This window comes from Schistocerca gregaria, chromosome 1, assembly GCF_023897955.1.
Source record: "Schistocerca gregaria isolate iqSchGreg1 chromosome 1, iqSchGreg1.2, whole genome shotgun sequence".
Taxonomy (NCBI): Eukaryota; Metazoa; Arthropoda; class Insecta; order Orthoptera; family Acrididae; genus Schistocerca; species Schistocerca gregaria.
In genome coordinates, this window is record NC_064920.1 from 213,009,228 (window position 1) to 213,022,075 (window position 12,848).

The 12,848-nt window shown below is 43.8% G+C and overlaps 1 protein-coding gene across 1 annotated transcript in view; it reads left to right on the forward strand.

Annotated features, from left to right (window-relative positions):
* The window catches only part of LOC126338860 (protein-tyrosine sulfotransferase-like), a 101,922-nt gene that overhangs the window by 66,651 nt on the left and 22,423 nt on the right, over positions 1–12,848 (forward strand). The window contains exon 5 of the mRNA XM_050001588.1: positions 4,220–4,473. Within this exon, the coding sequence (XP_049857545.1) occupies positions 4,220–4,473 (254 nt within the window). The remainder of the gene's footprint in view (positions 1–4,219; positions 4,474–12,848) is intronic.

The window sequence follows — 12,848 nt, forward strand, 5'->3', positions numbered from 1 at the left end:
CGAAGGAATGTTATCTATCCTTTCTGCCTGGCTTCGTCTCAGCTCTTCCAGAACTTTTTTTAAATTTTGATTCCAATACTGGATCTTCTATGTCACTCTCGTTGACTCCAGTTTTTATCAAGTCATTATACATCAGTGTCGCCTGTGTTTATCAGAGGAATTCCCAATGTATTCTTAATGTTGCCACCCTTGCTTTTAATTTCATTGAAGGCTATTTTGACTTAACCTTATTTTGAGTTAGCCCTCTGGACGATCTTTTCCTTTTCAATTTCTTCACAGCACAGTACTGATCGGCATGTTTAAGTTCATACCGGGTAAAGTATAACCTAGTTTTAATAACGAAACCAGATCTGAACATTTATTTACCGACCATTAGGTGTGAAGTCATATTTAACTGTATCTGTTTCGGGCAATGTGCATTGATTCGCATTGCTTTTGGTGCGTCAGTAGAAAGCAGTTGTTGCCGGTATTCGTAGAATGCGTAGGTGTGTCTGCTTTCTTTATCTGCTGTGCTACAAATCGCTTCATTTTGGCAGCAAAAGTGAGCGAGTTCCTGGTCAACAGCTCATAATCCCTCATAACGCTCGTTCGTTACTGAACACAGCAAAGGGTCGTTCATTAGTGAGCACAGCAAAGATATGTTCACTGTGTTTTTGAAGTGTTGTTAAATGATATTGAAGAATGATCGCCGGCCGCGGTGGTCTCGCGGTTCTAGGCGCGCAGTCCGGAACTGTGCGACTGCTACGGTCGCAGGTTCGAATCCTGCCTCGGGCATGGATGTCTGTGATGTCCTTAGGTTAGTTAGGTTTAAGTAGTTCTAAGTTCTAGGGGACTAATGACCACAGCAGTTGAGTCCCATAGTACTCAGAGCCATTTGAACCATTTTTTTTTTTTTTTTTTTTTTGAAGAATGATCATACTGGTGTTTGATGGAACTGAGAGAATAAAAGTAACAAATGATGCTCTAGGACGATGTGCTTCTCATCTGTTCTCGTGAACCTTTTATGGTTGCACTAAAACAGGTACTCTGCAGCCGTCAGTCTGATGTGTTATTCAACATGCTCCTAAAGCCGTGAAAGTCGATTTCACGAGAACAGATGAGAAGCACATCATCCTAGAGCATCATTTGTTACTTTTAAATACATACTGTAACTGCGTGAATTTTGAGCGAAAGCAGTGACCCTTTGCTTTCTCATACATAATAACACAGACATACGCCACACTACAAAAGTACTTATGAGTTTTATCCAGACGGTAAAGGTACTCATTTGATGCTCCAAAAGATGTCCGACATAGGAAACGGCAAACCATCTGCTGCAGGGCCACAGTACAGCAGCAGTACCTAAGAGCATGTTGCTGGCAACAGTCACTGCCGGAGTACCGGACGGCCTATCGAGAAAGAATGGAGAAAAGCGAACGGTTAAAATGGTTACCGGTAGTTTCGTTCTGAATAACCGGTACTTTTCCATTTTTATTTGGTCTCGGTTATAACAGATGTTTTTTATTGTTCACTAATAACAAAGTAAAAAAAACAAATATGAATTAGGCATAGCAGCAGCGCTAAAACTTTTGGGTTTTAAATAAACCTTTTCTTAAGAAAGAATTTTTATTTGTTAACTTCCATTGGTTTGAAATATTGAGTTATTGTAGACAATGGGAAAATCAATCGGAGCTATTTTAATAACACTGCCGTCAGCAAAGAGGAACGAACACACAACATAAGAATTGGCTCAGTATTGTCAAGATAATAATATTCCTGTTGCCGTGTATCGTGGCCTAAGGTACGCTTGCAGTGTACAAGACTTGTCCACAGCTCAAATATACAGCAGTGTCTCGTTGTCATCGCCAGTCATCCGTTGTATTGGAGAATGGTATCAACCTTAGTATGGAATACTTTTACGAAGTGAGTTAAGAAAGGGCAACTGCCTTGTCGAAGTGGATACAACGCTTCCCGTCAGATCGCCGAAGTTAAGAGCTGTTGGGCGTGGCCGGCACTTGGATGGGTGACCGTCCGGGCGGGTATGCCATTTTTCAGGGTGCACTCAGCCTCGTGATGCCAACTGAGGACTCGACCGAGTAGAAGCGGCTCTGGTCACAGAAAACCATCATAACGACTGGGAGAACGGTGTTCTAACCACACGCCCCTCCTTTCTACATCCTCATCTGAAGATGACACGGCGGCCGGATGGTCCAGATGGGCCACTTGTACCCTGAAGACGGAGTACTGAGATAGGAACGGCGTACAATGCTCCATTTGCTTTAAAAGAGGGAAGGTTTATCTGCCATTTCTATGAGATAATGAAAGAGGAAGGAAATTATCGTATCAGCAATATATTAAAAACTTAACAACAGTTCAGTCATAGTATACAATAAAAACAGAAAGTTGCTAATCTGCTGCCTGTAACTACATAATATGCCCGTAAAAACAGACAAAATAACACGAAAAACATAGTTTTTCCACCTCAGTTTTCACTCTTTAGCACAGGCTGCACCCAATGATCACCGTTTACGACACGATTATAGAGCAGAGTTTCAACATCTTCGATGGTAAGTGTTCATCGGAGGTGAGAATATCATCTGGAGCGCCCTAGGAAAGTGTGGTAGGTCCGCTGTTGTTTTCTATCTACATAAATGATCTTTTGGATAGGGTGGATAGCAATGTGCGGCTGTTTGCTGATGAAGCTGTTGTGTACTGGAAGGTGTTGTCGTTGAGCGACTGTAGGAGGATACAGGTTTTGTGATTGGTGTAACGAATGCCAGCTAACTCTAAATATAGATAAATGTAAATTAATACAGATGAATAGGAAAAATAATCCCGTAATTTTTGAATACTCTATTAGTAGTGTAGCGCTTCACACAGTCACGAAAACTAAATATTTGGGCGTAACATTGCAGAGCGATATGAAGTGGGACAAGCATGTAATGGCAGTTGTAGGGGAAGGCGGATAGTCTTCTTCGGTTCGTTGGTAGAATTTTGGGAAGATGTGGGTATGTGTAAAGGAGAGCGCTTATGAAACACTAATACGACCTATTCTTGAGTACTGCTCGAGCATTTGGGATCCCTATAAGGTGGGATTGAGGGAGGACATAGAAGCAATTCAGAGGCGGGCTGCTAGATATGTTACTGGTAGGTTTGATTTCCACGCCAGTGTTAAGAAAATGCTTCAGGAACTCGGGTGGGAGTCTCTAGAGGAAAGGAGGCGTTCTTTTCGTGAATCGCTACTGAGGAAATTTAGAGAACCAGCATTTGAGGCTGACTGCAGTACAATTTTACTGCCGCCAACTTATAATTCTCGGAAAAACCACAAAGATAAGATAAGAGAGATTAGGGCTCATACAGAGGCATATAGGCAGCCATTTTTCCCTCGTTCTATTTGGGAGTGGAACAGGGAGAGAAGATGCTAGTTGTGGTACGAGGTACCCTCCGACACGCACCGTATGGTGGATTTTGCAGTATGTATGTAGATGTAGATGTAGATGTAGACGTAGATGTAGAAATGGGACAATACTGGTGATTTTTTTTTTAGTATTCATCGACTTATCATTTTTAGGGAAAACCAGCGAAGGGTGGATGGACTAGGTTTTCTTTCATTTGCTTATTTAATTCAATATTTTGATTCTGTGTATCTTGAAAATGGGAGAGAAGAAATTTTTCAATCATTCTTCTATTTCTATGTGTATTACAGGAAATAACCCGAACAGAAAACCGAAAACTATTGTTTCAGAAAACGGTCATTTTGAGCGGTTTCAAACTGGCGTGGAAACAGAACTGATAAAACCGAACACTGGTTGTTTCACCAATAACCACTATTCCTACATCCATACTCCGCAAGCCACCTGACCGTGTGTGTGGCGGAGGGTACCTCGAGTACCTCTAGCGGTTCTCCCTTCTGTTCCAGTCTCGTATTGTTCGTGGAAAGAAGGATTGCCTCTGTGTGGGCTCTAATCTCTCTGATTTTATGGTATCTTCGCGAGATGTATGTAGGAGGGAGCAATATACTGCTTGACTCCTCGGTGAAGGTTTGTTCTCGAAACTTCAACAAAAGCCCTCACCGAGCTACTGAGCGTCTCTCCTGCAGAGTCTTCCACTGGAGTTTATCTATCATCTACGTAACGCTTTCGGGATTATGAAATGATCCTGCAACGAAGCGCGCTGCTCTCAGTTGGATCTTCGTAGCCCTGAGTGCAGCTCATCAAGGCGCGGCCTCGCAATGTTGCAGGTGACGATAACGGGCTTCGACCTGTCGAGCTACCGGCAGTGCCTGGGCAAGTGGAACGCTGCGGTGCAGGTGATGCACGGCCAGTGCCGCGAGGTGGGGCCGGCGCGCTGCCTCATGGTGCCCTACGAGCAGCTGGTGCTGCACCCCCGCCTCTGGATGGCGCGGGTGCTCGCCTTCCTGGACGTGCCCTGGAACGAGTCCGTGCTGCACCACGACCAGCTCATCAACAAGCCGGGCGGCGTCGTGCTCTCCAGGTCAGTGGCCGGGGGGACCCCGTCCCAAACGTCCTGGCTCCGGAAACTCGTTCACCTTTTCACCTGCTCATTTTTGCCTTTAGTCGTGTTTGCAAAACAAAAATTGTTTTTATACGCTGACTGGAATCCAGAGTATCGCAAGACGGCCACCTCGACGGAACAGATAAGAAACGATCAAAAAGTGTCCGTTTGAGAACATTGCTACACCCTACATGCAACATAATGGGACTCCGATGCTGGTATACGAGGTGCGACAATAAAGTAATTAGACTGATTTTCTTTGGAAGATGTGGCAACCATACAGACTTGCGTAGGCTCAAAACCTTTGGCCTTGGTCTATAAGCTGCTTCTAGTCCAAGCGGCACATCGATTGAACTGCTCAGTCGTGAGTTGGGCTGTAATAAGTTAACACGTGTTTCTGTCTCTCGTCACGGAAATGGAACCGCTAATATTGCGCAATGGTATGCCATATCTTTTTGCGTTAAATTGGGTGAAAACGGGACAACAACTTACGGCAAGCTTCAGAAGGCTTTTGGAGAGGAGGTCAAGTTTTTCGTTGGCATAAAAAGTTTAGTGAAAGCAGAACGAATGTTGAAGACCGCGGTGGACGACCATCAACCTCAGGGACGGATGTCAACTTGGCCAGGGTGCATGAACTCGCAGTATCTGATCGAAGATTATCCGTGAAAATGATTGCAGAAGAACTGAACATCAATCGGGAAACCGTTCGTCTAATAATAACTGAAGATTCTGCATCACAATAATGCGCCATCCCATACTGCTCTGTCAGTAGAGCAATTTTTAACCTCAAAACAAATTTCAGTACTACCACAGCCACCTTATTTAGCAGATATCGCTCCGGGCGACTTTTTTCTATTTCCAAGAGTCAAAAAGGAGGTCAAGGGACAACATTTTCAAACAACAGAAGATGTCCAAAAATCTCTGACGAGGGTCTTTGGGCATATTATAGAAGATGACTTCCAGAAATGTTACCACCAATGGCACAAGCGCTGGAAAAAGTGTGTGCAGTCAGAAGGGAACTACTTTGAAGTAGACAACGCTAAACTTGACTAAAACGGTAAGCATCATTTTTTTTTCACGTCAGTCTCATTACTTTATTGTCGCGCCTCGTATAAGCACTGACACGTACGAAAGGGGTTAGAGTGGCAGTCGTATCTTTCCGACATGCGTGCGGCAACATTGAACTGTATCCACTGAAATCCGGTTTCGCAGGACAGAGCGGATCAGGTTGTGGAAAGGGGCCAAGGTCAGTTACTGTTAGTTATACAAGAACACACACAACTTTATTCCTCAAACCAATGCACAGTTTTCTGATCAAGATCAATTCACGACTAAGGGCCCAAGTAACTTTTCCAGAATAAGTTTAAATGATTCCTTTTAAAACACCAGGATTTAGAGTAAAGGGTGAAGGCCTTACTTGATAAAATTGCAATTCTTCTCAGCTAAAGGCCGAAATAATGTTTCAAATCAGCTAAGGAAATTCTTTAAAAGCCAAACATTTAAAAATTCCGGCTGAAGGCCATATTAAGGAAAATTAAAATTACTTCTTCGGCTGAAAGCACAATAAATTTATTATTGCATAATAAAAGAGAAGTTTTGAAGATAAGCCTTTACACAGTGCAACACAAAAACATCTTAACAAAACTTGAAGTATCTTGCCAGCTGAAAGCCCAAACAATTATTCAAGAACAGTGAGAGACCACCTTCAGATAAACATTTACAGAACACGGCTGAAGGCCGTTTCAAGAATTCACTATAGTTAAGGAGAAACCTTACAGACAAGGATTTACATATTAAAGCCACAGATTCTGAAACAAACGCGGCTGAAGTCCTAAATTCAGTCATCTCGACTGCTAGTGATACCAGGCCGTTGGGATCCAGCACGGCGTTCCGTATTACCCTCCTGAATCCACCGATTCCATTTTATGCCAACAGTCATTGGATCTCGACCAACGCGAGCATCAATGTCGCGATACGCTAAACCGCAATCGCGATAGGCTACAATTAGACCTTTATCAAAGTCGGAAACGTGATGGTACGCATTTCTCCTCCTTACAGGAGGCATCACAACAACGTTTCACCAGGCAACGGCCGTCAACTGCTGTTTGTGTATAAGAAATCGGTTTCAAACTTTACTGATGTCACCACGTTGTAGGTGTCGCCACCGGCACCAACCTTGTGTGAATGCTCTGAAAAGCTAATGTGTAGTGTAATAGTGTTTTCAGTGAGTTACAATTTGGCAGATCATCATTAAACGCCAGGAATGGCAATAAATTACGAACGGTTTAAAACTCGCAGCAACTTATAAATTACAGGTATTGAAATATTAGCAGCAAGTCGCCACAAACACAGCAGAAGGCATCAGACGCCAGGAATGACAGTAAATAAGGTTTTAAAGGCTTATTACGTAAATAAAAATACCAAATTAGAATTTTAAGGCAAAGTATCACAATCACGGCTGAAGGCGTTACACACCAGGAACGACAATAATATAAAAATTTAGAAACCTGCTGTAAAACTATACTAAAGTAGAGATTAATTAAACAACAAGCAACTGATCACCAAGCGGGTGAAATAAGATGTTGGTAGGCTTTTTAACACAACCCTTAACATCCAGTGAACACTACACCGCTATATTTATTCCTTTAATGTAGGCATTACAAGCTATTGTAATACATAATACAATAATAAAACACAAGGACCAGTACATGAGTTCCTTAAAGGGTACTGGGGCAGATTGTAGCCGTCGAAGTCGTGGGCTGAAAGAGCGTTACACTGAACTACTGGCCATTAGACCTCCTTTTAGAACACAGATGTCTACATCTACATCCATACACCTCAAGCCACCTGACCGTGTGTGGCGGAGGGTACCTTGAGTACCTCTATCGGTGCTCCCTTCTATTCTAGTCTCGTATTGTTCATGGAAAGAAAGATTGTCGGTATGCCTCTGTGTGGGCTCTAATGTCTCTGATTTTATCCTCATGGTCTCTTCGCGAGATAAACGTAGGAGGCAACAATATACTGGTTGACTGCTCGATGGAGCTAAGTTCTCGAAACTTCAACAAAAGGCCGTACTGAGCTACTGAGCGACTCTTGCAGAGTCTTACAAGGACCACGGGGCCACAGACGGTACTCCAGGAATCGACCTTTGAGAAGGTCCGGCAACAAACACTTTCGCGAGCGATGAGATAGGTAGCCAAGAGTTGCATTCACTTCACAAGATGGTAACTCAGTCTAGTGACAGTCTAACGAATGACTAATGATAATCTTGCTGAAGCTACCTGACGTCCGATAAACCAAATGCAGAGATGGAACAATACGCCAAAGTCGGAACCGGCGAGCTGCACTACGTCCCCAGAATACTATGATTAGTGTTCCCGGAACTAGAAAGGAATCACTACCACCAGAGTATAAGAATAACCAACTGAACTACAATCAAGAAAGCTGTCAAAACTACACGCCTTACCGGACAGCAGCGGCAAGATGAGGAAACGTACACTTCCGTTATATGCACTTACCCCCAGGCCAGGTAAATGTAGCGTTAGAGGCCACCAAGCAATCAAAATGACCGCTGGTTGAACTTAACAAATTGTAACAAGTTGAACGCAGTAAATAGTAATGAGAAGTCGAGGAAAGCTAGTGATATCCGCCTTCCCCAAGCACTCCACTCGCTGCTCCACAATGGTGGAGGTTTCTATACTTGGATTGAAATGCACTCGTCTTCAAGCTTGCTGGATCCGGTTTACGACGAGGTCGTGCACCCTTCCATCCGGCAGTCCATGCGTGCCGCCAGCGGTCCTGGTGTGTTCTGGCACAGCGCGGACCTGGCTCCTCCTGAGTACCCAAGCGAACTGGGCCACTCACACGACCCGGTAAAACAACGATGTCACCCAAATGATAGGCAACAGTTACTACATATCGATAACCGCCGCTGCTGCCACTAGCGGACAGGACACGCTTGCGAAAACCATGTGTCGCCAGTCCACACGAGAAGAAGGCAAACAGCCGCAACCATGCCAACTAAACGATACCGTCTGGCGTCCAAAGGAGGGCGGAACCTACAAACAGCGCCAACGCGAACCGCAGCACGCTCAATCCGTTTGAGGACGTTTCTGCACCTTACGTGCAACAAAGTGGGACTCCGATGTGGGTATATAAGCACTGACACGTACGAGTGGCAGTCGTACCTTTCCTACGTGCGTGTGGCAAATTAGGACCATGGCGACGTTATTTCCAAATGCATCCAAACGGGAGCAACGTGCTGTTTTCTTGGCTGCCGAAGCACATGAAGTTTGTGTATGGGTCAGGATTCCGTTGAAAACCACCGTTATGTACCACTGCGTCATGTTTCGTGCCGATGCTTCATGGTAACACACGTCCCCATATCGCTAATTTCGTAACACAGAAATTTCGCCAGCTCAAGTCATAGACACGTGAGCATCAGCCGTATAGTCTCGATGCCTCCCTACGCGATTATCGCAGCTTCGGTCCCTTAACAAAAGGCCTTAAATGGTCGACGATTGCTGTCGGGCAAGAATGTGCAGCAGGCAGTTACAGACTTCTTCACGCAGCAGGTCACGGTGCTTTACCGAATGGGTGTATTCAGACTGATTGGTGTATCGATTCTGGACTTTCCGGTTTCGAATGGAAACTTTTTGATCGCTTAGTATAGGAACAGAGATATTTTGTCTGCATCAGGTATGTGAGCGATAGGTGTGTATTGTGCAGATTTCAACCAAATAGGCGGATCACTTAAGGTTGTATTATAGTCAGTATTCGATAGTTTATCCGTGTTCTGCTACCCTTCTCACACGCTTAATACACTCGACACACTGCCGGCCGCGGTGGTCTCGTGGTTCTAGGCGCTCAGTCCGGAAGCGTGCGACTGCTACGGTCGCAGGTTCGAATCCTGCCTTGGGCGTGGATGTGTGTGATGTCCTTAGGTTAGTTAGGTTTAAGTAGTTCTAAGTTCTAGGGGACTAATGACCACAGCAGTTGAGTCCCATAGTGCTCAGAGCCATTTGAACCATTTGAACACTCGACACAGAAATACAGATTGAAATATGCTTTCTCAGGATAGAGCGGATCAGGTTATGGTTGTGGAAGGGGCCGTAATCAGTTACTATTAGTTGCACAAAACACACAAACCTTTATTTTCCTAAGATCCACTTAATTACACATTGCCTTAAAAGGATCAAATAAAAAAATATGGCTGCAGGCCTAGTTAAGAAAACTAGAGACATCTCCTGGGCTGAAGGCCCAAAACCACACCAAAAACAAGAACGGCTGAGGGCCTGAACACAAGTTATAAAATTACTTTAAAGAATATACGCGGCTGAAGGCCTTACTTAAAAAATATTTCACGTAAATACTCGGCTGAAGGTCACACTCAAGACATTGAACAACTCATGGCTTAGGGCCTGGATAACAAGAATTTCAGATAGAGCAAAATTTTATAAAAAAATTCGTTTTCAATAAATGGACCTTCAAAATTTAATTTAAGCCGGCTGAAGGACTTATCTCAAAAATATTTCACGTAAAAGCTCGGCTGAAGGCCACACACAGGACACTGAACAACTCAGGACTTAAGGCCAGGATAACAAGAATTTCAGATAGAACAGAAATTCAAAATTTAGTTTTTAAACAAATCAATCTTAAATTTTAATTTAAGTCAACTCAAGGCCTTGTTTTAAAATTAAAACAAACTAAATTAATAGACGGATGAAGGCCTCGCACAGCACTTCAGACTAAAATGAAAATCACAAACTAAACCAACAGAACAGTGGTGCCAAGAAGTGTTCCAAGGGTCGGCCTGAGGAGGCAGCTCTAACGTAAGGTGAGGTGAGACAGGCAGCCAAGAGTAAGGTTAAATAGTCGGATGGCAGCCCGACCCAGGGACGGCTGAAGGACCGATCAACAACCTAATCTGTTCCCTTCCACCCGACCAATGGCACGACAACCAAAGGCATCAGCCGAGGACGAAGATATCAGCTGCATTACGTCTTCAATATTGGCGTCTAAAAACCGCCAGGGCACAATAACCACTAAGAAAAAAAATGAACAAGCAACTAAAAGGCTGTCGAACTACATGCCGTGTCGAACAGCATCAACACGGGGAGGAAAATCACACTGCCAGAAAACTGTGCTAATGTTCAGGGCAGGTAACTGGGGCGTTATTGGCCACAGAGCAGAAAATACCGCTGGTGCACTTCACTGATACGTAACAACTAATTTAATAGTTAAAGACCACACAGGAAGACAGCTGCAAAATTTCGCTGACTTCAACACACCCTACGTAGGTGCTAGCCGGAACTGCCCGGGAAGCACCAACCAGCAACGAACAAAGAGATGTCACAGCAGTTCAGGTTTCATAACACGTTAACTGATCACGCAACTTCAGTGTCCAGGTTCGGTGGGGGACGAACTTTGTAGCTGCCGCAGGTAGCGTCTCACAATCCAACCACGCGTGCACGCCGCCAGCGGTCCCGGCATGACATCACGCCGCAGAGACTTCCTCGCTGTTCTGTACCAACCGACCGACTGCCACCAACATGCAGAGAGCTTTACAATAACTTGGCAGTCAAAACCACATACACAGGGTTCCACGGAAACACTTCCACAAACAACTCAAACAATACTAAAACCAGTCACTGGGGAACAACAAGGACGAATCACCAGTCGACACACACAGAGAGCCCAGAAGCGGTCAGCGACGAAATACACGTCGTCCGATGAGACGACCGACCGACCGACCAACCAGGGTCGTCCCCACTCAAGTCATGTGTGTCAGCAACGATCGAGCGAGTCAGGGCTGTCCAGATCCCACTACTGCTCCATCCCAACTCAACTCCCGAGGACCCGAAAATACTAGCGGTCGCTCCAAAGATAATACGACAGTGCTCTTATCGATAAGCGCTGCTATTGCCAATCACGGGCAGGCAAGCCAGCAACTTCGTGACGCCAGTAAACCGAATACGAAATGAGGCGGCAGTACCGTAAACACAAGATGACAAGCAATAAACGGCATGAACACGAGCCGCGCACGGCTCACAGATGTTAGTCCTGCAGTTTCTGTTCTTTTTCTAGTGATTTCGTTGAAACATTTAACACAAAGTGTTTCAGCGAAGAATATCCTCGCTGAATGGTGGTGCCATACTTGAGCCATCCAACATAGAAGACAACATTATTGTGAATGAACTTAACAGTGATGTAAAGCAATGTAAATAACTTTCGAGGATAACAACAAAGTTAGCTTAGTGTTGGTTACATCGAAAATCCTTCATTACTTTACGCCACTGTACATTACTATTTATAAAGTTCGTATTTGGTAGCATACCGCTCCAGCCAAGTTTCTTCACATAAAAGCATTATGGCATATGCACATTGGTGTAAATGTTAATTTAAACTTTCAAAGCTGTCTAGAGAATGAACCTATCGGTTCTGAACCGGTAACTGCACAATCTCTTCCCAACAAATAACTTCATTGGTCTTTAGAAGAAAGTAAACGTATTACTGATAATGAGTGCAGACAGTAAATAGATAGGTTAATTACTTCAATTTATACACTTCATCGCTTTAAGATTTAACTGTAGGCACATTCATTGCTTTTATATGATATCATTTAAAAATAACGTGCAACAGATAGTTACCTATTACATTTAACATGTTAACCAAGGAGACACTACAGGACGTCTGATTTATAATTGAGGTTATCAACTCACTCTTCCACACATTCGTTACCGAAAGGGGATGGGATTCCAATACAGAAATCGTGAATTGCTTTTCACCTTGAACCAAAACAATACGATACACAAAAGTAATAATTACTGTTGTCCTCTCGTCTACAGGAAAGTTCGACGAAATAAATCAGTGCACCAGATCGCAACCACGTTTTAGTATGGATGGGGAAACCCAGGGGAACAGGAATAAGTAAAAGGAATTTAACAGTCGCACACGCACTCATACAACCACACGCCTAAGTCAACACCGTATTGTTACTACCAAATCTATCGCAAAACCCAATGGCTAATCGTCAGAGAGTATATTGGCTGGAGATATCACACACAACATGGGCTGATCGCACGTGGCACAATGCATACAAATAAAATCAACAATTGCAGCTTCCACAAAATTTATAAAAATATAGTAAACATTACAAACGATCCACGAACGCTGAAGCCGGGAGCATTTGTTGGAAAATTAATGCAAAGGTGAATTAAATGTGATCAAGTTCCACAAACGACGAAAGTATTTTAAAATGCTTAATTCTTGAACTACAAAAATAATTATCTAAGCAAATACATTTTCCACATTACATTGAGGTCATTCTTCTGACTGATTACAAAGATGCACTA